This window comes from Erythrolamprus reginae, chromosome 4 (assembly GCF_031021105.1).
Source record: "Erythrolamprus reginae isolate rEryReg1 chromosome 4, rEryReg1.hap1, whole genome shotgun sequence".
In the NCBI taxonomy this organism is placed as follows: Eukaryota; Metazoa; Chordata; class Lepidosauria; order Squamata; family Dipsadidae; genus Erythrolamprus; species Erythrolamprus reginae.
Window position 1 is genome coordinate 97,727,711 of NC_091953.1, and position 26,193 is coordinate 97,753,903.

Sequence of the window (26,193 nt, forward strand, 5' to 3'; positions counted from 1 at the left end):
CAGAACTTTGAATCTGGCATGAAAATACCTTTTGAAGGGTCATTTGTAACTTTGAACAATTGCTAAGTAACAGGTTTAACTATATCATACACTGGGGAATAGTATGTTGATAGTGTTATATAGTCACTTGGAAATAGTGAGACCTGAATACTAATTACTCATACTTTTCAGATTTCAAATCAGCTTCTGGTTTTAGTATAAGAGACATTCTACGGAAGAAATTGTTGGCTACCACTATCAACAAAGGATTTCTTTTACCTAATCATTTTCTTTACGGTAACATCAGCCAAGGGTTATATGCAGTGTGAAGATTATTGATTTATTTCTCTAGTCCCGCTACTTTTTAATGTTTATATAAATTCACTGATCTCCTATCTTAATGTGGATACATCCATTGGTCAAGAGGCATATTCTAATCTTTTTTGATGCCGATGATACAAGTCGTTCTCTTTGCTCAGTCATAGGGCTGAGAAGAGTCTTAAAAGAACTCATACAGTACTGTGAAAACTAGATATTGCTAGCTAATTAACAAAATCTATAACCCTTGCTCAGAAAGTAAAAGAGCATAATACAGTATTCTCAAAACGCCACTATAGAGCACTGCAGACCAAGACAACTAGATTCAAGAACAGTTTTTTCCCAATGCCATCTCTGTGCTAAAAAAAACCTCCCTCACCGATGTCAAACTATTCACTAAGGCTGCATTACTATTAGCTTTTCTTATCATTCATATCACCCATCTCCTCCCACTTATGACTGTATGACTGTAACTTGTTGTTTGTACCCTTATGATTTATATTGATTGTTTCCTGATTGTTTATTTGACTCCTATGACCATCATTAAGTGTTGTACCTCATGATTCTTGACAAATGTATCTTTTCTTTTATGTACTCTGAGAGCATATGCACCAAAGACAATTTCTGTGTGTGTCCAATCACACTTGGCCAATAAAGAATTCTATTCTATTCTATTCTATTCCATTCCATCAACCAATGACCACAAAATATATAATCCAGACCTTTCACTACGTAGGCATAATCTTTCATGCAACTGTGAGATGAGAAGCCCATCTATCTCAAGTGGAGTCAGGGAGTCATTCCCTTATGTTTATTTAGGATAGATACTATGAGATATTGTATTTTAAAAGGCTCTGCCCCTGTAGCTCTACAGCAATTGACTTAGATTTAGAATAACTTTATTGTCACTTTACACTAATCGACATACATTAAAAAGAATTTTTGCTGCATACAGCTCTCAAAGGGTCACCACCTCCAATATACACTATATAAACATGACAATATAAATTAATAAATATAAAATGTATGCATATACATTGTACATACCCACATATATGGCACAGAGAAACAACAGTCTGGATATATTTATAATGGTTGCAGCATCATGGTTCATGTGTTCACTATTTGCAACCTTACCAGCCAGCAAAAGCAAAAATCAGTGGGAGATGCCAGGTTCACTGAATTATTTTTTTATTTTATTTTATTTATTCATTTGTCCAATACACAATACATATGGAAGAGAATATGCATGAAGTAATATATATATAAAGATAATATGTAAAAATAGAGGAGAAGATATATGAAAGGAAGAAAATACATAGATATATGAGATAAAGGAAAGACAATTGGACAGGGGACGAAAGGCACACTAGTGCACTTATGTACGCTCCTTACTGACCTCTTAGGAACCTGGAGAGGTCAATCGTGGATAGTCTAAGTGAGAAATGTTGGGGGTTAGGGTAAAGTCCGGTAATGAGTTCCACGCTTCGACAACTCGATTGCTAAAGTCATATTTTTTACAGTCAAGTTTAGAGCGGTTAATATTAAGTTTGAATCTGTTGCATGCTCTTGTGTTGTTGCGGTTGAAGCTGAAGTAGTTATTGACTGGTAGGACGTTGCAGCATATGATCTTGTAGGCAATACTTAAATCGTGTTTTAGGCACCGTAGTTCTAAGCTTTCTAGACCCAGGATTGTTAGTCTATTTTCATAGGGTATTCTGTTTCGAGTGGAGGAGTGAAGGGCTCTTCTGGTGAAATATCTTTGGACGTTTTCAAGGGTGTTGATGTCCGAGATGTGGTATGGGTTCCAGACAGATGAGCTGTATTCAAGGATGGATCTGGCAAAAGTTTTGTAGGCTCTTGTGAGTAGTGTGAGATTGCCGGAGCAGAAGCTATGTAGGATCAGGTTAACAACTCTAGAAGCCTTTTTGGCGATATTGTTGTAGTGGGCTTTGGCACTTAGGTCATTTGATATTAGTATTCCAAGGTCTTTTACTGAGTGTGGGTTGGCTGTGAGAATTACTGTATGATTCACTTAACAATTGAAGTGATTTACTTAAAAATTGTGGCAAGAAAGGACATAAAATTAGGTGTGACACACTTAACAATTGCCTTGCTTAGGAATAGAAATTCTGGGGCCAATTTTGGCCATAAGTCCAGAGCTGCTTGTATTGAATTGTTTTTTCAAAATAGAATGGCAAATAATTTAGATTTTGTGGACCACTGCAAAGGATCTTTAGCCACACTTTGAGAAATCCTATATTAGATAAATATTATTCATTTAATAGCTAGATTTTGTGTTGCAGTTAAAAAAAATTAATGTCCATATTTGACACATGGGAACTCCTGCCAAATCCAGGGTACCAGTTAAGATTGTTAAATGCCCCAGTTTGTTCCTTCTGTAATATAATATATATATAATTTTATTTTGTTACATTTTATTACATCTTATGGACCATTTTAAATATACTGTTTGTAATAAGCAAAATTTTACCTTACTCTGCAACAGTTTTAATCATAGGCCACAGCCAGGTGACATGTTTTGAATATTTCATGGACCTCATCTTCTCCCATCTTCTCTTGTCTTTGGTGCATATGTTCTCAGAGCACATAAAAGAAATCTTCTGATTATTTCCTATATATTTTATTTGTTCTATTGCTCACTGAATTAAAATTTTCTGCCACTTTGACTGGCCAATTGTAAACAGTAAAATAAAATATCGATTACTTAGCAATTATGGTACTATTACAAACTAAATAGACTTCTGTTTAGAAAATTGGAAGCTTTTCGAAGAAGATGAGTTCAATTTTTTAAAAAGTGCAATACGATAGTTACAATTTAAGTCATTGTATTGTTGTCATGGTAATACATTGGTCAAACCTGAAGTGGGAAAATATCCTTACTGTGCTATGCTTTCTGGAAGCAAGATATGAAGAAAAATACATCATTACTATTTGATTTCAATAAAATATGTTTTCCTGTTTATCAGTGACAGTCAGTGAACATACAGTTCTTTGTTTAGGAAGGGACATTTTTGCCTACAACATTTGTTCACTCTGGATAGAATTGATTGCGGCTGCAATTCAGAAATCTAGATTACGGGAGGATGTTGCTTGGTATATATGTGATTAGGCAGGAGTGTTTAATTTTAATATTTCCAATTGTGATATTTTAAAGATAGGTGATTTTTCTGGGTTCATAAATGTCAAACAATATTTTTCTGTCAAATGGTTATTGTTGAATACAGGCTACCAGAAACAGGATGTTGGATGAGAGACCAAATTATACCAACTCCGTTATCTTCCTGGGAGATCAGAAAAAAGGCTCATGTGTGACAATCCTGCAGTGACACACATTGCGTTGTTTATTTAGATGAGGAGGATAAAATTGATTGTAGCATGGCATCCATTAAGGAGTGGCATGCTGAATGATATTTTTATATGGGTGTCTACATATATGGCTTAAACAGAATAAAATAAATAACTTTATTTCTGGTGCAAATGATGTATAACAGAAAGAAAAGATAAATTCTGTCTGTTTCTTCTTGGGTGAATCTGCCTTCTCCTTTTTGGACAAAATGCTAAGATGTGGAGTGGTGCTGCCCAGAAGCTAGTGTCTTAATCATGTATTATAAATAATTCTGTTTGGGAAATGCCTAAGACTAGGGTCTATCCTACAAATCAAATAAGAAGAACACACGTTTAGTGTAACATCAAGTAATGTCAAACTTTATATTGTTAAATGTTGGAGAGACTGACAGACAGTAAGAGAGCAAAGTTTGCTTCAAATCCTGTTCAAGGGTCAGCACTCAAAGAGCCATTTGGACCCATTCCCACAGAAAATAAAACACCAGGAGCCACAAAACCTGAGTGGGCAGGGCCAACTCAATGTCTTTCACTCCCACATGACACCCCCTTGACATGCCTGTCATTAGAGCAGAGAACCAGTTGTTTAAAAGCATCTGGAACTACAAAACCCTTTTGATATCTCCCCCTCTACCCCTCTTTCCCTCCTCTAGACCGCTCTCTCTGTCTCTGTCTCTCTCCCCCTCTCTATATCTCTGTCTCTCTCTCCCCCCTTCTCTGTATCTCTCTGTCTCTCTCCTTCTGTGTGTGTGTATATATGTCTATCCCCCCCTCTCTCACCATTTGTGTATTTCTGTGTGTGTATCTCTCTCTCCTCACCCTATCACCCTCTCTATGTATCTCTCTCTCCCCCATTTCTCTCTCCCTCCCTCTCTGTACCTCTGTCTCTATCTGGCTGGATGTGGTTGTGAGAGGAGAAGAAGTGGGGAGGAGGGTCACCCAAAGGGCTTGTGCTTGTTCCTCAGCCAGCCTGGATTTCTAAAAAGTTGCCAAGAAGAAAGGAAAGGAGTAGCAAAGAGCATCAAGAAGAACTTGCCAGGTTGGCCCAGTTTTGGCTTTCTGAGACAGAGAGGACACACACACACACACACACACACACACACACACACACACACACACACACAAAGAGAGCGACAGAGACAGAGAGAGAGACACATACAGAGAAAGAGAGAGCGATACAGAGAGGGGGGAGACTGGCTGATGAGTGAGCATCGTTGGTGAGTTGCTCTAGCTTTCTCTGAGCCTGCCCCCCAGGGTGAAGTTTGACAGGGCCAGCCCCCTTTTCCCATTGCCCTGAGCTTCTTTACTCCTACAGTGGAGTGGTGCTGCCACCGCCTTTCATTGAAGAGTATCCTCCGGGCAGCGGATAGTTCCCCATGTAAGTTTTAAAGCCATGGCTGGCCACTGCGGACCTGTCCCCCTTTCCATCATCCCTTTCTTCCAGATCCTATTCCCAACTTGCCAGCCCTCTTGCTAATGAAACTGGCATTGGTCGCAGCTGGTTTGGGCCAGTATCTCAGGGTGGAGAGCAGGTTGCGTGGCTCTCCAAGCAACCGAGGCACGCCCAGCACCAACAAGGGCCAGAAGAAGCTCCAGCAAGACTCAGGCGCTGGAGAACTAGCGCTGATTGCTTCTGGGTCCCCTGCCATTGTCCTTGACTTCTCAGACCAGGGAGGGTAGGGTGAAGGCAGGGCCAGCCAGTGGTGGGATCACCGGACAGGGAGCCACAGCAGAGGGCCCAAAGAGCCATATGCTGAGAGAGTGTCTGGCCCAAAGTCATGCAGATGGCTTTCATGGTTACAGTAGGGCTTGAACTTACAGTTTCTTGCTTTCTAACTTGGTGCCTTAACCACTACACCAAACTGGCGCCCATATCAGCTTGATGTGTGTATATTTTTTGTTGTTATAAGACTGTGATATATTATTTTAATATTGTAGCGTTTTAATTGTTCTTGTGATTATTTGCTTTTTACCATGGACACTTGTTCAAATTGCTTCATTGTAGACTAATAATAATAATAATAATAATAATAATAATAATAATAATAATAATAATTTATTAGATTTGTATGCCGCCCCTCTCCGAAGACTGTTATAAATAGCCAAAATTTTCCTGCAATCACAATGTGATAAATGTATTGAATTTGTCATAACTTTTCAGCAAAATTCACTGGCATTTGCAAATGTAATTTGCAAATGTAATGTGCTTTACAGCAATGCTTTATGTCGTAAAAAGTACACTATGTGTGTTATATTTATTTATATTACATTTAGTTTAATGAATGATTCTGGAAGTGAGGATATTCATTTTTAAAAAAGAATTATTGTAGAGTTGTTACATTAAATTTGCATAATTTAGTCCTGGCTTGTGTAATAGCTCCAAGCATATTTTGTGACCTAACCAAAAAGCAGGCAACTGTGGCTCTATGTTTACTTGGGAATTGCACAAAGGCACTGGCATAACAGGACTTTGATGTCATCTCAGGACTTCCATGATCAGATAATGACAATTAGCTTTAGGGAAGCTAATGACTTGTTGCAAATAACAAAACCACTCAGTTTTTAATTAAATTGATTTTTAAAATAATATGTTTATGTCTCTGAAAATGAGAAATACATCTTTTGTCTTGAAGTCTATTGATCTTGAGTAATTAACGAAATATTCAATTTTCAACAAATTTATACTGCATACCAACCCATTCACTGATAAAGTGTGTGTATGTGTGTGTTTGTGTATGTGTGTGTGTGTACGGGTATTTGTGTGATGATCCACCCACTTCTAATGTTTCTGCCTTCTCTCTCCTAATTTTGCATATATGTACAGTATATACATACTGTATTTGTATGAAAGTGCATGTACATAAACTTGATCTCAGAAGACTTCCTTTAAAATATTTCCTTTAAAAACATTTAAATTATATGACAAGCAGTCTCTTAATATAGATAATTATTTAACCTTCTGTTAGGATTTCTGTCATAATGGAACAGAAGAATTACCTGCTACTTATACAGTTTTTTCTGCAACAAATTAATCCAAATTGCTGAATCAAGATAGAATATAATAATAGGTTTACTGAGGTTTACTTTTGATTTATATTTTAAAATGAATTTTCAGTATGTTTGGGCAGCTTCCTTTGCCATTTAAATCTCATTTTACACACTAACATTTTGGGTAACATTTATGGCCTTTTCATTTGATTATAGTATGTCTTCTTGAGTATCTGAAAATATTCAGAATAACATTAACAATAAATAATAAGATAAACATAACTCACTTTCCATATTTTTAGCCATTGTAGTTTCTGTTTAATCAAGATCCCTTTTGAAACATAAACCTGAATTAAAAGGAAATCTGGTAACACAAGGCTCAACCTGAAGGAAAAAGCTTCTTTCTTTCTGCAATTCACACAGTGGTCTGCACACAAATAAAATAAAATAATGAAATAATATTCAAGCCAAACATAACTTATAAGAATAGCCTACAAGTAACGTAAAAGGTTCAAGCACTTACTTTCAATTGTCAACTGAGTATCTGTGAATCTCACTAGGAAGTCAACTCCATTAGAAAGCTAGGATTATTTTGATTTGAATTGTGCATTATGACAGGGTGGCACAATCTGATTATTTTGTCCTTTCCCTCCTTATTGTTCAGAAATCTAGAAAGACATCCACCTGAGCTATTTCTGAATGTTATCTTGTAGTTTTGGGCTTAAAAAAATGCTTCATCCCATTTTGTGTAGGCAACAATTTATGCATATCACAATTAAGGTAATCTTCCATACTTCATACAAGAGATTTCTTGGAATACTGTTTGTATTTGTATTTGTATTTATTAGATTTGTATGCCGCCCCTCTCCGAAGACTCGGGGCACCTAACAACAATATAAAAAGACAATGTAAACAAATCCAATATTAAAACAATCTAAAAAACCTCAATTTAAAGAACCACTCATACATACAAGCATACCATGTATAAATTCTATAAGCCTAGGTGGAAGGGAAATTTCAATTCCCCCATGCCTGACGACAGAGGTGGGTTTTAAGGAACTTGCGAAAGGCAAGGAGGGTGGGGGCAACTCTGCTATCTGGGGGGAGCTGGTTCCAGAGGTCCGGGGCCGCCACAGAGAAGGCTCTTCTCCTGGGTCCCGCCAAACAACATTGCTTAGTCAACAGGACCCGGAGAAGGCCAACTCTGTGGGACCTAACCGGTCGCTGGGATTCGTGCGGTAGAAGGCGGTCTCTGAGATATTCTGGTCTGATGCCATGTTTCTATACATTTCCACAGTTGTTGAAAGTGATTTGTTTTCTATTTTCACATACAAATGGTATGTGGCATATAGGGAAACCTATGTAAAGTATGCAAGGATTGATGCATAAAATTGCAGAATTGACTGATTATTGATTAGCCTTGAGCCTTGGTGGTTCAATGGTTAGAGTGCAGTACTGCAAGCTGCTTCTACTGACTGCTGGTTGTAGTTTACCAGTTCAAATCTCAACAAGCTCAAGGTTGATTCAGCCTTCCATCCTTCTGAGGTGGGTAAAATGAGGACCCAGATTGTTGGGATGACATGCTGACTCTGTAAACCATAGAGAGGACTATAAAACACTGTAAAGTGCAATATAAGTCTTATTGCTTTTGCTAGTTCAGACTTGTGGTGGTGTTGTATTAATCTTTACTGGGGGGTTTTTTGTTCTTCTTCCAGAACAATCATAAAGCAAATCAGATTTTAATGTAGTCATATTTCAAAGAAAAATTGGGAAGTATCCCTAGAGAACATCGGTATTAATTATAAGGAAAATATGTGCTGTGAATATCACAGCTTAAACTACAGTATAGGAATTCCCAATATAATATTGAGGGGAAATTACTTTTGTCTTTTTAATATAAATTCTTGGTTACTTTTTAGCAATAAAAATAACTTTGCTTTTTCTTTAAGCAATATCATATGATAATTAATAAAGGAGTAGTAAGATCATCAACCAGAAGAAAACAAGTAATAGAAATTTTGTCTGATCTGAGAAAGCCTGCCCTTATTCTCACAGATTAGGTAAAATGTAACTTAAAGCCAGGGATGGGCTACAAACCGGAACAGCAGGAACACCGTTCTGTTGGCGGAAATGGAGCACGTGGCCTTGCTCCATCGCCAGCAGTCGTGCACGTGCCATGCATGCACAACCGACGTGATTCCGGTAAAAATTACCAGGGTTTTTGCTTCCATGCATGCGTGGAAGCAAATAATTGGCAATTTTTACCCAAATCTCACTGCCGCCAAGATGTCCACGTGAGATTTTGGCTGCTGCACAGGTGCAGCAGCAGAATCTCGCTGTGGTGCCTAGAGCGGCAGCTGGGGCCAGCAGCAACACTGGCCTACCAAAGCTCCGGCTCCGTGTCCTGCTCTCTGCTCTCTTGCGGTGCAGGCATCCCTCAGCGCATGGGGAGAACACAGAGCAGGCCACGCACCTGAAGCTCAGGGCCGCCCTGCCTGCTCCCCGCACTATGGCTCATCGACCTGCAAGAGTTGAGTGCAAGGTAAGGGCTGCGGCACTGGATGAGTGGATAGAGCTGCCACTTGCGGCAGCGCCAGGGGTAGGTGTGGCTAGGGCAGTGCAGTGGGGGCTTGTGGCACGGTGGGGGCTTGCGACATGGCAGAGAGTCATGGCGCAGTGGAGGGTAGGCTACTTGTGCTGGGGGCAGAGGGGGCTCCTGGCACGGTGGAGGGCTGTGGCGACAGAGTAGCCACTCACCGCAGAACGGTCAGGCCACTTGTGGGGGGTGCTGGGAGCTTGCGGCACGAACCCCCGCTCACTCCACAAACCTCTGCTGTGCTGCGAGCCCCTGCTGCACCTGGTGCCACCACAAGCAGCCTGCCCATTTTACTGCAAGCGGCAGCTCTGTCAGCTCACCCCTCCACCACACCCTGCAGAAAAGTAGACAGGAGCAGACTGGCAATTCTTACCTTGTTTTACCTGTCGCATTAGAGCAACTGGCAGCTTTTGTGGCCATTCTCCGGGTGTTTTTGCTTCCGCTCATGCATGGAATAACTCCCCTGGAAATCGTGCCTTTCCACGGATTAATTCTCCTCACTGTCAGGACATTTCTCCTTAGTTCTAAATTGCTTATCTCCTTGATTAGTTCCATCCATTTCTTCTTGTTCTACCCTTAGGTGCTTTGGAGAATAATTTGACCCCTGAGATATTGGAACACTACTATCATGTCTCTCCTACTCCTTCTTTTCAAAGTGTTTCCTTCCTCCTCTTCTTCCTTCCTTCCTTTCTTCTCTTTCTTCCCTCCCTCCCTCCCTCCCCTTTTCTTTTTTTCTTAATACCCTATATGAGCTCTACTGATTGATATAAGTAGATTTTATTCATATATATCTTCATGTGATCTGCTACCTCTGCTATAAGGAGTATACCAGCAAAGGATTTAGAAATCTTGGATTCCTTAACAATTGAATGGTTAATCTCATGGAGGTAATAAAAATGATGCAGGAGGCACATTAAATCATTTGTTTTTTTTTACTAGTTTAGGTCAGGAAACAGCAACCTTAAACATTCAAAGAGAAAACCCTTACACACACACACAATGAGAGAGAGAGAGAGAGAGAGGAGAGAGAGAGAGAGAGAGAGAGAGAGAGAGAGAGAGAGTGTCTGCAGACTGAGACTCTGTAAACCACTTAGAGAGGGCTGTAAAGCACTGTAAAGTGGTATATAAGTCTAAGTGCTATTATTATTGCTATCAGTAAAGTGGTTTCCTTAAATTCCAGTGATTTAAATGCTCTGGGAGGAAAATGAATTTATAGTTGAATGAAACTGATAATATCTTCAAAAGATAATGTATGAAATGATGTTCAGATGTGGGCAAAGCAAGGGTGGTTTAAAAGGATAGATAGGTATGGGGAAGCATAATGAACGGTGTTCATTAGATTTAGCTATTTTTTTCTTTTCCTCCAAGTTTCTTTTTCCCACTGTTTCTCACTCTTATTCTGACTTGGCGTAACATTCTTTATCCTGAAATAGAATGGTGTGATAGATTTCTACTATATGTATACTTGATTAATTAGATTAATTAATTAAAAATGTACCCTGTTGTTAAAATAACTTGATATTTTAAAAAGTTTTCACTTTTATCCATAGTGTTTCTGAATATATGTGGTTAAAGTCTTTAGACCGATATGTTTATCAAAAGCATATAATTTAATAATAATAATTTATTAGAGTTGTATGCTGCCCCTCTCCGCAGACTCGGGGTGGCTCACAACAACATATATAAAATGAGTGGGAAGGAAAAAAATTAGGCATTCAGTCAGTATGGCTCACTAATAATATGTAATAAGGAAAACTTGGCAACCAGGGAGATAATGAGAGATACCAACTCATACAATGTGTAATTTCTGAACAAAGGTGGCACGCGAAACCATATCTGCTGGCACGCGAGCTGTTACCCTAGCTCAGCTCCAATGTGCGTGCCAGCCAGCTGATTTTTGGCTCACCCAGAGGCTCTGGGAGGACATTGTTGGTTTCCGGAGAGTCTCCAGGGGGATGGAGGAGGGCATTTTTGTCCTTCTCAGGCTCCAGAGAAGCCACTAAAGCTTGGGGAGGGTGAAAAACGGGCCTACTGGGCCAATCAGAGGTTGGGAAAATGAGGGGGGAAAAGGTTTGCCATCACTGCAATATAGCACCATCTTAAGTATTGAGCAAAGAGTCCAAATTTTGCTGCTATAGTGCAGAAAGTGCTCCTCTTCAATTTAAAATTAAAAATGTTTAAAAACAAATTTCTTTTCTTTTTTATGCTGCACAGTCTCTGAATTCTGTGTAGTTTAGTTCAGTTTGGTCTATATGTATAATCTGTCCAAACATTTTATTTTTATCATAATCTCTATATCTCTTCATAAAACTGTCTATAATTCAAGAAACATGTTTTAAAGCACTTTTTCAAATGCTTCTCTTTTTAGACAGATGCCTAAAAAGATATTCTTCAGAATAAAGCAAGGTCTATTGTTTCTCATTTCAGAGAAAAACACACATTCTTTTGATTACAATCTGGAGGTGGTTGTTGATTATCTTTTACTATGATGGTTTTTTAAAAAAAACCTAATCTCTAGCCCTAGGATTTACGTTTACTTCCTATTCAAGTCATAATTTGTTCTGACCCTATTTAACCTTTTCACTGTCAACTAGATGTTACCAGTTTATTGCTACGTGGGAAGAATGTATTTCTGAACTATTAGATCATGCCTGGAAATGATAAACTATATTGCTACAGTTTATGTGGTTGACTATGCATGCAAAGCATCTTTTATTCAAAATGCATCAGAAGAATTAACATCGAATGTCTTGTCAAATATTCTGTCGTGGATGAACCTGCATAATATTTTCTTCATGTCTGGCTTTGATTTTAATATTTCTGTCTGATCTCATATTATAATATATTTTATCTATCCCTATTGTGGTAGTTTCTGTGCTTATTACATCTCTTTCCTATTGTTCATTTCTAATATTTTTGGGGGAATAATTCTGTTTTAAATTTATTGGGTTTTTTTTACTAATTGAGTATCTAAAACCTGCTCTACATGTGAAAACTACATGGATAGATGAAAACAATAGATTTTCTAATTTTATCTTATAGAAAACTAAATGAACATAAAGATCCCACATGATGTCAAAGCCTTAATTTAAAACTTAACTACTCATGTATGCGATAGTTATCTACCAAATTAAATTTATGCAATGAAGAATCAAGCATCGCTTTTAAGTTGAACTTTAAGAATTTTTTTTAAAAAATAGTAATTTTGAAACTTTACCAGAGAAAATACTGGAATTATTTCAAATGCAATAAAATAGAATAATTTTTAATTTTTCACCTCCTGTGCACAGGTGTATATCTTAAAATAATGATGAGAAGAGAAGTTGTAAAAAGGTTGCGCTTGTTGACAACATACTGAGATGTATTTGTTGCTGGATGGAAGGATAAAGTGAACTCAACATTTCCTGATATAATATAATGTAAGGCTGTAACAAATATGGATTAAAACTGTGAAAGCAAACATTTGTTTGACAATTGTTCTGAAGAGTTAGTATTCTGATGACTTAGTATTAAAGCCGTGTTTCTCAGTTATTTTCTGTTACACTCCGCCAAGGAAGAAATAAACATTTCATGCCCCCCAACTCTGTGCTGGGATAATTGTTTGCAAATTTTGTATGTTTTTGCTGAAAAAACTCAAGCGGCTTATGTGATTGGGGTGTAATGTGTTTAAGTGTCACCTTAATTTATTTGGCTTCATGCTGTCTGCTGTCAATGTTTTTAGACACAGAAAACGTAGAAGTCTTTCCTTGTCTCCCGCCGTAGTCACAGTGAAGCCAAACGCTACATACGCTTCATCAAATCGCCTCATGTTAGCTTTCAGGAGACTTACATTTCTCTAATTACTCCTCTCTCCTGTTTTCTTTTTATCCCTTTAAAATATTTTTCCATGGTGTCTCTTAAGGGTTTGTTATATACACTTCATATCTTCTACTCTGTGCTGTGTGCTATTGTTCGGTGCAAAAAAACCCCTACACCCCCCTTAGGGGGGCCCACCCCACTATTTGAGAAACAGTGCATTAAAAGAAGAGAGGTCCTTTGCCTGCTGTCAAACTATCCAGGAGTTCTCCTGCCTCTACTGATACTACTATGGCTTGCCACCAAATTGTGATATCTGGATTGTGGATAGACAGAACAGTTTAACTCAGTCATTCAGAAAGACATATTTTATTAATTTACCCAATGTTTTTGTTTATTTTATTGATTTATTTAGTTTGTCAAACATATAAGGGATAACAGGTATAAGTATAAACATGGACATGAACACAGGAAATGAGTACGAATAAAGGGGGGACAGTAGGACCGGAACAGTAGGTACGCCAGTGCGCTTATTTGGGTCAGTGGTTCTAAATCATTTCTATAGTTATGTCTGCCAGGAGAGATGTAGTAGGAATGTATTAGTGAAAAACATTTTCATTGGAAGTTCTTGGGTGTGAAATATTTATGTGTTAATTTATTTTTTATTTTCCATTTTTCTAAACTGCATCTCTTCCTTAAATAAGAATAAATTACTGCAGCAAAAAAGATCATAAAAGGAGGTACTGTACTACAATAACCACATTGCTGATCGACAAGTCTTGTCCCAACTGTGGTAATAACTTGAAGACTACTTGTAATTTATGAAAATTAAAGAGGAAAATGTTGTATATATTGGACCTAGCATGATCTTGAATGTCCATGCTCTGCAACACATGTGAAATTAGGTGCGTGTTTCTTTGTATGCTTGTTTATCAAGCATCTCAATCACAGAAGAGCTCTGTATGTATTCATATAGCTATTTGGAAATAAACATAATGAGCAAGAAATTTGGTGGATGAGCTTTCATCAAGCTTTATACCTTTCTCTTAATCTTTTCACAGGCCGCTACTCTTGTTTTTGTGTTAGTGTAAAAGCTAAACATGTTAATGAAAGCCTTTATATCATCTAACGCAATCTTCATAGAGTCGTCATTGCTGCAATGAACTCAGGAAGTGTTAACAGCAAAACAACCATTACAATTGTATCACAAGAACAGTGTTGCCCAACTGACCTACTTTTTGTCTTGTGTTCAAAAGGTTGTTTGGCATTGCTGGATGGGTATATGCATACTTTAAGATGTACAGATGGATATCTTTACTCATTAATTTACAATGTTTACTACTCTCTTTTTGGTAAAAGCTTAATTAGAAGATAAGAAAACTATTTAATTTATCACAAGACTTCACAGCTTTATTTATGTTTTAATACTTTGTATTAGAGAATGTTTAAAAATACATCTGCAAATAACAAATATACAGTATTATTAAATATACAGTTACAGAGGTAGATGTCGTTGAGGAAAGCAGCAAGCTGCATTTTTGACTATACAAAATTGGAAATAGAAAAAAATGATAACATGTATGAAGTAAAATGATAACATGTATGAAGTATAAAACAGGCCAGACTTTCCTGAACTAAAGAGATCTAATATTTGAATCAGTCAATGAAGACCCAAATTTGGATGGTTACTACACTTGATTTGCATCAAAAGGTTAGTTAATTTACTCCTTTCTTCAAAGAGTTACAGTGCCATTACCAAAAGATAAAAACAAACAGGATTTTTATCAGAATATCTGCTTCTTTGTCCAAGCCATTCATTGGTATCACTGACTGAAAGCACTACATTATAAATTGCTTTGTTTACTACTAACTAATATTCTGAGAATAATAATTGCCAATTAATATGTCAAAGTAGTGATATTTCAATCATAATCAAATATTTCAAAATATTTCAGTGGAAAATATAAACATGGGTTTTTTGTTTAGTTAAGTAATATTTCTTTGTCACATGAACAATATCTTAGGGATGTAAATAGTGATACAGAAACCTTTTTTCTTGTAGATTGCAGTCTACTACATGGCAAGGATTGAGATAAACAAATTGCTAAGCCAAGTACTTGGGAAACAAATTGTTCTGCCGGGCTCTATGGTATGAGTCTCCCGAAAATTCAAGGGTACAAATTTCAGACACACACACACGCACTTGAAAGTTCAAAAACAATGTTCTTTATCACAAAAATTCAAAAGAAACAAAGCATCCTTTTTGTGTTGCACCTGGTAGTCTGTACAATCCCCTTAATTAGTCCTTAAGTACTTAGCTAGCAGCTATGAAGGAATGTCACAGCCCTCCTTCTTCCACGAAATGAGACCCCCACACTTTGCTCTGCTTTGGTTTCAAAGTCGTGAAAAATCAACAAAGTCCGGAAACAGCAAGGCACGGTCCTGAAGAACAACAATCAGATAATCTTCCACAACGGCCAAGCCAGCACGCTGCTATTTATATCAGCAGCTCTAATTACTGGAGCCCCACCCAAATACAGATGGCCTCTCTTATCTCCTGTAATATTTCTTAAATTGGTCACTTCTATGCATAATTCTGCGCATGCGTGGGTCTAACACTTCCTCATCTGAATTGACCAAAGATAATGGAGATTGGCTTTCTGGGCTGTGTGCCAAGCCCCCCTCTTACAAGTCACCCCCACTTTCTTCGTCCGAGGAAACTGCACTACCTGACTCTGTCGGCAATAAAACAGGCCTATGACATGTTGATGTTTCCCCTGCATCCCCCTCCACATTCCTTGGGGCAGGAGCTGGGCCAGAGCCAATCACAACACAAATGTATTACTAAAATACACAGTGGCTGAAATTAATTCTAACAGATGATACAAAAATAAGTTGATATATATACCAGCTTAGATAGAAAGAAATGTCATCATAATTATATTTGGTTTGGATTGTTGAAAATACAGGTAATCCTCAATTTATGACTGTAATTGGGCCCAAAATTCATGTTGCTAAGTGAGTTATTAAGTGAATTTTGCCCATTTTAAGACCTTTCTTGACACATCTGTTAAGTGATTCGTTGTAGGCGTTAAGTTATAACATGGCTGTTTACTGAATATGGCTTCCCCATTGACTTTGCTTGTCAGAAGGTCACAAAACCTCATGCCATGACACTGACTGCAACTATTATAAATATGATTCAGCTGCCAAGCATCCAGATTTTGGTCACATGACCATGGGGGTGCTGCAATAGTATAAGTGTGAAAAGGAGCCATGAGTCACTTTTTTCAGAGATAATGTAAGGTTGAACGGTCACTAAATAAACTATTGTAAATCAAGGATACCTGTACAGTGTTCCTTCGATTTTCATCTGGGATGCGTTCTCAGACCGCCCGCGAAAGTTGAATTTCCGTGAAGTAGAAATGTGTAAGTAAATACACCATTTCTGGCTATGAACAGTATCACAAGCCATCCTTTAACAGTTTAAACCCCTAAATTACCATTTCCCATTCCCTTAACAACCATTTACTCACCATTATTACTGGTACTCACCATTGAATAAGACACTTAGTGATCCTGATATTTATAAACATAATTATTTAATAACAATAATTGTTATTTTTTGTAATAACAATGCTGATTGGCCGAGATTTCGGCCAATCAGCAATGGCAGACAAAAGTTTGGTGATGACGTGTGACGTCATCGGTTGGGAAAAACCATGGTATAGAAAAAAAACCCGCGAAGTATTTTTTAATTAATATTTTTTTGAAAAACCGTGGTATAGGCTATTTGCGAAGTCTGAACCCAGGAAAATCGAGGGAATACTGTATATGCCTTTAGATATATATTGGATCGTTGGGATGGCAATAGTGAAATCATTTTTTGAATCTCTAATAGCAGGGTCAATTTGGATGTGAGCAAGAGCCCAGGAAAATTGTGAAGCTGACTCGCTGCATTATGAATGAGTTCTTTGGGTTTCTTTTAGCATTGTTGACAAATCCCTAATTTCCATTTATGAATAGCTAAATTGGTTTTTAAAAAAATAATCTTTATTGAGTATATACATTAAAAGAACAACAGAGTGGAAAATAGCACGTATAATAACTATTAGCACAATCACAAATATCATTTTGAAAGACAAAATGAGAAAAGAAATAGAAAGAAAAGAAAAGATAAACATAAATATAGTATAGATAGAAAGAAAAGATTGTAAAGATAAGAAAAAAAGGAGGGGGCAGCTAATTGGCTGGCATATCAATAACATACGACCTCTGATTTGAATATGTGGATGGAGTAAACTTCCCTTCGGGTTTGTTTGCTCTTGGTAGAGTAATAATTGATTTTAACAAATATAAATGGCATTTATCTAATTTATATGGTATGTCTGATAAGTCAGTATTTTAAGGGTTTGTTCATACAGTTTGTTGGATGTCTTCAAATTGTATCAATCAATGTCTTATGTAAGCTGTACATACATAAGTTACTTCATAAGTTGTTGTCTATAGTGTCAGGATTAGCGTAATTATAGCCTGTGTGGACCATAAATCATCCTGTAGGCGACGGATTTAGAGAGAGAATATTTGTTTTCAAAACAAGGTTTCTTTTTATTATAAAAGTACAAAAAAAATTAAATATGCCACGAGGGGCAAATAAAATACATCTTCACATTATGGCAGCTAACAAAGAACTGACTACAGTGGTACCTCATGATACGAACCCCTCGTCTTACGAACAACCCGAGATACAAACCCGGGGTTCAGAAATTTTTTGCCTCTTCTTATGAACTTTTTCCTTCTTACGAACCTGCCGCCGGCGGCACCAAGCCCCACCGCCCGGCTGTCGCTTTTTGAAACAGCCGGGGGGGCTTCTCAGCGTCCTCCTGAACCCGAACGGCAAACCCGAACTTCCGGGTTCAGCGTTCGGGAGGCCGCCGAGAAACCCCCAAGCTGTTTCAAAAGACGACAGCTGGGGGGCGGGGCTTCTCGGTGGCCTCCCGAACACCAAACCTGGAAGTTCGGCAAAAGTTCGGGTTCAGGAGGCTGTTGAGAAACCCCGCTGCCCGGCTGTCACCTTTTAAAACAGCCGGGGGGCTTCTCAGCATCCTGAACCCGAATGCCAAAGCCAAACTTCCGGGTTCGGCGTTCGGGAGGCCGCCGAGAAGCCCCCCCGGCTGTTTTAAAAGGTGACAGCCGGGCGGCGGGGCTTCTCGGCAGCCTCCTGAAAGCCGAACCCGGAGGTTCAGCAAAAGTTCGGGTTCGGGAGGCAGCTGAGAAGCCCCGCCGCCCGACTGTCACTTTTTAAAACAGCCGGGGGGCTTCTCGACGGCCTCCCGAATGCTGAACCCGGAAGTTCAGGTTTGGTGTTCGGGTTCAGGAGGACGCTGAGAAGCCCCCCGGCTGTTTCAAAAGGTGACAGCCGGTCGTCGTCGTTTTGTTTGCGGGTTTTTTTTTCGTTGCATGGATTAATTGATCTTACATTGTTTCCTATGGGAAAAACAATGTTTCATCTTACGAACTTTTCGTCTTACGAACCTCCCCCGGGAACCAATTAGGTTCGTAAGACGAGGTAATGACGTGGCAGGATTTTACATCATAGTAGGAGGACTTAATAAAAACACACACACAGTTAACTATTTAATTACTAAATGACTCTGCATGTCTCTGGGGCTGTCAATATTCAGCATGACATATAGTTGATGTTGTTATTGGACAGTCGTCTTTTAAAAAAAGAATTATATATTTTTTTGTCTTAACCAGTAGTTTGTCCCATTTGTCCCAGACTCTGTAGAAATCTGACTCATCCCTATTTTGCAATTCCATTGTTAATTTTGACATTTCAGCGCATTCCATAATTTTGATTAAGAGGTTAAAAATAGTTGGGCTTTTTTCTTGTTTCCAAAATTGAGCGTATAAAATTCTCGCGGCAGTGAGAATATGGACTATAATACAAAAATCTTCTTTTTAAATATTTTGTCTAACAATTCTTAATAAAAATAACTCAGGTTTTAACTGAACATTTTGGGATGTGATCTAGTCTAAGATATTTTGGATTTTTTGCCAATATTTCTTGGTGATCTCACAAGTCCACCAAATATGGTATTATCGTTAATTATTAGATATTGTAAGATCTTATGTATTTAGTTGTTTGCATCTATCTGAAAACAACATAGTATCCCAATATGTTATTGTGATGTCTTAATTGTGTAGGAGAGCCAATTTGGTGTAGAGGTTGAGGGCCCTGGGCAGAAGTGGATTGCTCCTGGTTTGGACCAGTTCTATAGAACCAGTAGCAGAAATTTCTCCCCGCTTGCCGAACCATTTGCCATCACTGAGCTAGGTTTTCAGCACTGTGCATTCACAGTGGAGAGAGCAAATGGGTGGCGAGGTAAGTTAGAATCTATCCCTAGCACTGGGATGGAAAATGGAAGAGCTTGAGCTCTGATCTTATTTATTGGACTTATATGCTGCCTTTCTCCAAGGACTCAGGGTGGCTCACAACATATTAAAAAAAAAATACAACAATCAATTCAAAAGTCCAATAATTAAAACAGTCTAAACCCCCCAAATTTAAAAATCATACAGCCCTACTCATTCACTCCACAGTCATACTAAGGGCGAACCTAGATGTTAAAAGTTCAACGCCCTCAGGCCTGTTGGCAAAAGTAAGTTTTTAAGGCCTTCCGGAAAGCCAGAAGAGTGGGGGCGGTTGGAATCTTCTGGGGGAATTGGTTCCAATTCCCAATTCCACAGAAAAGGCCCTTGCCCTAGGCCCCGTTTTAAACTAGAAGCTGATTGTATAATTTAGCGCCAGTAACTCTCTCTGGTTTGTAGGAAGAAGGCAATGGCGAATCACTTCTAAAATATTGCCAATAACATTGTAGGGACTTGCGTCTTATGTTGAATATGCAGGAGTTGATTGCTCCCAGGGTCTCATACTGCATGCTTTCACTTCTATAATGCTATTTTGCAAATAGCCTTTGTATTGGAACTTGGGGAAAAAGTTACATTCTATATGCATCAAGATAAAACCTTCTTCAGATATATTAGTGATAAGAAGAAGAAAAACTGCGGCATCACGAAGCTTAGTACCGGGAATAATACATGCATTAATGGGAATAAGGAGATCGCTGACCATTTCAATAGCTACTTCTGTTCAGTTTTCTCAAAAGACACCTTACAAAATAATACTATAGAGGGATATAGCATTGCTTCTAGCTGTATGGATTCAGCTCCAGTGATCTTAGAAGCCGATGTCTTAGAAGAACTTGAACAATTAAAGATAAATAAGGCAATGGGTCCAGATGGCATCCACCCCACAGTTCTTAAAGAACTCAGATCTGTCATCCCTGACTGATTTGTTTAACCAATCCTTGTTAACAGGAGAAGTTCCTGAGGATTGGAGAATGGCCAGTGTTGTGCCTATCCACAAGAAGGGCAGTAGAGAAGAAGCTGGTAACTACAGGCCAGTTAGCTTGACATCAGTGGTAGTTAAAATGATGGAGACTCTACTCAAAAAGAGGATAAATCAGCACCTAAAAAACAATAACTTATTGGACCCAAATCAGCATGGCTTTACTGAAGGCAAATCATGTCAGACTAATCTCATTGATTTCTTTGACTATGTCACAAAGGTGCCGTGGATATTGCCTACCTGGACTTCAGCAAAGCCTTTGATACGGTTCCACCTAAAGAGCTGATAGATAAATTAGTGAAGATTGGACTTAATCCCTGGATAGTTCAATGGATTTGCAGCTGGCTGAAGCGTAGACATCAGAGAGTTATTGTTAACGTATTGTTGAGTATTCTGAGCAGAGTCAGGTTACAAGCGGTGTGCCACAAGGGTCTGTTCTGGGTCCTATTCTTTTTAATATGTTTGTGAGTGACATAGGGGAAGGTTTGGTAGGGAAGGTTTGCCTATTTGCCGATGACTCTAAAGTGTGCAATAGGGTTGATATTCCTGGAGGCGTCTGTAATATGGTAAATGATTTAGCTTTACTAGATAAATGGTCAAAGCAATGGAAACTGCAGTTTAATGTTTCCAAATGTAAAATAATGCACTTGGGGAAAAGGAATCCTCAATCTGAGTATTGTATTGGCAGTTCTGTGTTAGCAAATACTTCAGAAGAAAAGGATTTAGGGGTAGTGATTTCTGACAGTCTCAAAATGGGTGAACAGTGCAGTCAGGCGGTAGGGAAAGCAAGTAGGATGCTTGGCTGCATAGCTAGAGGTATAACAAGCAGGAAGAGGGAGACTATGATCCCGCTATATAGAATGCTGGTGAGACCACATTTGGAATACTGTGTTCAGTTCTGGAGACCTCACCTACAAAAAGATATTGACAAAATTGAACGGGTCCAAAGACGGGCTACAAGAATGGTGGAAGGTCTTAAGCATAAAACGTATCAGGAAAGACTTAATGAACTAAATCTGTATAGTCTGGAGGACAGAAGGAAAAGGGGGGACATGATCGAAACATTTAAATATATTAAAGGGTTAAATAAGGTCCAGGAGGGAAGTGTTTTTAATAGGAAAGTGAACACAAGAACAAGGGGACACAATCTGAAGTTAGTTGGGGGAAAGATAAAAAGCAACATGAGAAAATATTATTTTACTGAAAGAGTAGTAGATCCTTGGAACAAACTTCCAGCAGACGTGGTAGATAAATCCACAGTAACTGAATTTAAACATGCCTGGGATAAACACATATCCATCCTAAGATAAAATACAGAAAATAGTATAAGGGCAGACTAGATGGACCAGGAGGTCTTTTTCTGCCGTCAGACTTCTATGTTTCTATGTTTCTATATTTCTGGGGTATATGAATGGATGGATGGAAATTATTGTTCTGAAAAGGCTTTAATGTAACTAAAACAAGAAAATAAGATACTGATTGATGATTTCCTAGAGCTACTGACTTAATTATAATGTCATAATGAATTAAGTTCTGGCACATTTATTTTGCTTGAAATATAAACATAAAAGAAATCTAGTGAAGTTACATATTAGAATTATTTTTATTTCTTTCAACAGAAAACGCTGTTCAGACAATCTGATGGATGAGGATGAGAAAGATAGGGCAAAGAGGTAAGTAGTCAGTTTTTTTGGAAATGTATTTGTATGTTTAATGTAGGGGGTTTTTTTAGAAGAAGAATAGCAAAAAGCAAAGAAACATAGTATTACAAAAAAAGCAGTAGGATTATTATTATTATTATTATTATTATTATTATTATTATTATTATTTATTAGATTTGTATGCCGCCCCTCTCCGTAGACTCGGGGCGGCTCACAACAGTAATAAAAACAATATATAATGACAAATCTAATACTTAGAATCTAAAATAACAATAGTAGATTTAAAAAGTCTAAAAAGCAAGGAAACCCAATATATAAAAACATACATACAGTCATATCATGCACAAAAACTACAGAGGCAGGGGGAGATGTCTCAGTTCCCCTACGCTTGACGACAGAGGTGGGTTTTAAGGAGTTTGCGAAAGGCAAGGAGGGTGGGGGCAGTTCTAATCTCTGGAGGGAGCTGATTCCAGAAGGTCGGAGCCGCCACAGAGAAGGCTCTTCCCCTGGGTCCCGCCAGACGACATTGTTTAGTCGACAGGACCTGGAGAAGACCAACTCTGTGGGACCTAACCGATCGCTGGGATTTGTGCGGCAGAAGGCAGTCTCATAGATACCCTGGTTCGATGCCATGAAGGGCTTTATAGGTGATGACCAACACTTTGAATTGTGACCGGAAACTGATCGGCAACCAATGCAGACTGCGGAGTGTTGGAGTAACATGGGCATATTTGGGAAAGCCCATGATTGCTCTCGCAGCTGCATTCTGCACGATCTGAAGTTTCCGAACACTCTTCAAAGGTAGCCCCATGTAGAGAGCATTACAGTAGTCAAATCTCGAGATGATGAGGGCATGAGTGACTGTGAGCAGTGACTCCCGGTCCAAATAGGGCCGCAACTGGTGCACCAGGTGAACCTGGGCAAACGTCCCCCTCGCCACAGCTGAAAGATGGTTCTCTAATGTGAGCTGTGGATCGAGGAGGACGCCCAAGTTGCGGACCCTCTCCGAGGGGGTCAATAATTCCCCCCCCCAGGGTGATGGACGGACAGATGGAATTTTTCTTGTGAGGCAAAACCCACAGCCGCTCCATCTTATCAGGGTTGAGTTTGAGTCTGTTGACACCCATCCAGGCCCCAACAGCCTCCAGACACCGGCACATCACTTCCACTGCTTCGTTGACTGGACATGGGGTGGAGATGTAAAGCTGGGTATCATCAGCGTACTGATGTCCATAATTGTTTTGTGCCATTATCTTTTGTATTTTTGCATTGAACATAGGTATGTGAGAAATCCAGGATTCGTTCGTTCATATGTTAGCTTTAGGAATTTGAATTTACAACACTGGGTTATACTTTCAGCCAAAGCAGTTTTGCTCTCTTAGCACTTTGTCGTCTTTTAGTTTATTTTATTCTAATGTAAATAATGAAGTTTCTTAAGAACAGATCACAAGAATGAATAAACACGAATGATTCCATGTCTGCTAACAATTTAATTCTGTTCATAGGGCTTCACGTAATAAGTCTGAAAAGAAGAGACGTGACCAGTTCAATATTCTCATCAAGGAACTCAGCTCAATGCTTCCTGGAAACACACGTAAAATGGACAAAACGACAGTTCTTGAAAAAGTCATTGGCTTTCTCCAGAAACATAATGGTAATTCTTGTGTTATCTTTAAAATGAACAATTACTCTATTGGGTTGTCTTTATAGCCATTGCTTTATAATTAATAGTGTTAGCGTTTAGATTTATATACCACTTCACAGTGCTTTACAGCCCTCTCTAAGCAGTTTACAGAGAGTACATATTGCCCCCAACAATATGGTCCTCATTTTACTGACCTTGAAGGATGGAAGGATGAATCAACTTTGAGCCTACTGAGATTCGATCTGCCAAACTGCTGGCAGCCAGTGATCAGTAGAAGTAACTTGCAGTACTGCACTGTAACCACTGGGCCACCGAGGTGCAATTAAGAGTTGAATGCAAATCATTTACTGCAACAGTAAATGTTATTTAGCTGAAAACAACTATTTTCCTTTGAAATCAGTTTGAGATGTTTTAGTTTCTAACTGCTCTGCTTTGAAACACTTTGTTAACATCAGGGTATCTAAAACTTAAGATGGGTCAAATTCTAAATATTTTACAATTGTTCTATTTTTTAAATTATTTAAGAAACACATTTTAACAAACTCCTTAGCCTATTTGCCAGATGTAAGAATTTAAGCAGATATGAATTGTGGGAATTTTGAGAAATTTTGAGAATTCTGGGAAAATGGCAGTCGTGTGATGCTACATATATGCTGGTTGCCAAATACTGATTGCAAGGGTGCTGCGGCAGCATAAGTGCAAAGACCAGTCGTAATTCACTTTTTCTTAATGCCATCAAACAAATTTTAAATTAATGGTTGTTACTTGAGAATTACTTGTAACCAGCATGCCATCTTAACACACATGCTATAGTAGTAATAGTTGGTTGTTTTATGTATTATGTGCTTATAATTAAGCACAGTACAAACACAGGAAAGGTCTCTACACTTGTGCACATTTGCATATCAATCAAAACTTTTAGCTGTAACAATATGCTGCTTTGCATATGTCTAGAACAAAGTTTTCTGCAGTCTGGTTCTATTTATTAAGCTTTTTTTTTGAGCAGATATAAATTTATTGTATACATTTAACATAAACTTAAAATATACTGTATATCACTATTTGTCAAATAGGCAAAACTAAAACTAAAACTAAAACATTTACACACAAAGGAAAAAGCAGGCAAAATGCACTCCTATTGTACTTCACCAACATGTTTTTTTTCTCCTTACCTACAACTCTCCAATCTTTTAAAAAAGATTCTGAAAATATCTTTGATACTTGGTGAAGGACAGAGACATTAATGAAAATAACAGTGACAGTGGGAATAGAAATTTGATAGTCCCATATAGTAATTTCCAGGTTGACTTCTGGCTGTGCTTCCAGTGATGTTGGAGGCGAGGACCGAGAGCTCTGCAGCCCCGCTCTGAGTTCCCCTTGTCGGAGGGCTCCAAAAGGAAATATAGCCACTCTGTAGAGGTGGTGAAGTAAAGGGGGGTGCCTTGCAGGCTGAGAAGAGCTACATATCTACTCCCTGACTTGGAAAATCCCCTTCATCTGACGATGAGGAGGAGCAACACTCAACATGGCTGCCATGAAGCTGGGGACAGCTGAAGCACCTAAGTAAGTGCAGGAGAAAACAGAATGAAGAATGATTCCTGGGTGAGATGATTCTTCTTCTACTTAAAAAGTAACCCCAAGGAAAATTAAAAATCCATGATAAGAGGGTCCAAAAAGATAATTGTTTAAGCTGCAAAAATAAGCACTTCTGAGATCTATGATGAAAAGAAAGTCGAGAGTGCCATCTACTGATGAAAGGAAAAGTGACTCCTTAGTGACTCCTGAAAATTTACAGAGTAGGAAGGGAATATCTGATACCCGGTGGAGAACTGTGACCTTTAACTGTTTATTGTATTACATTTATCAGAGCTGGAAGTAAAAGAGACATTTTATAAAACAAACTCTGGGAAATTAGAATAATAAAAAGAATCAAAATCATAGAGAAGATTCAAAGAATTTGGAAACATCTTGGATTATTAGAATATGAAGTAAATGTTGGAATTGGCCCATCTAAATAACTTTGCTTTGAAATAAATGGCTTTTGACTGAAACTAACATCTACTGGACAACATGTGCATCTACTAATGATTGGAAACTTATAGTTTTGGACTCTTCTTGAAATACAGTACATTGCTATCATGACTGGAGTTGAAGGAACAGCTTTGTAAACTAGAGGAGTTTTAATGAGATGACTTTGTTGAGACAAAGAATTAAAATATCAATGAATGATATAGACAAGAAAATGGAAAATATTCTTCAAAGAACAATGAATAAAGACCAAACTGCCCATGAATTAGTACAAATAACAGAAAGATTGGAAGAAACTGACTACCAGCAAAGTTTAAGTTTGGGAAAAAAACATGGATCAGAAAAAATAGCAAATGAAGCAAGACCAGACAAATAACAAGCAAAAGGAACGGAAAGAACAGAC

General features: G+C 38.3%; 1 protein-coding gene across 1 annotated transcript in view; it reads left to right on the forward strand.

Moving 5' to 3' along the window:
- Nucleotides 1-26,193, forward strand: part of NPAS2 (neuronal PAS domain protein 2) — an 86,375-nt gene that overhangs the window by 17,224 nt on the left and 42,958 nt on the right. The window contains exons 2-3 of the mRNA XM_070751011.1: nucleotides 22,076-22,129; nucleotides 23,623-23,771. Of these exons, the coding sequence (XP_070607112.1) occupies nucleotides 22,098-22,129; nucleotides 23,623-23,771 (181 nt within the window). The 5' untranslated portion in view covers nucleotides 22,076-22,097. The remainder of the gene's footprint in view (nucleotides 1-22,075; nucleotides 22,130-23,622; nucleotides 23,772-26,193) is intronic.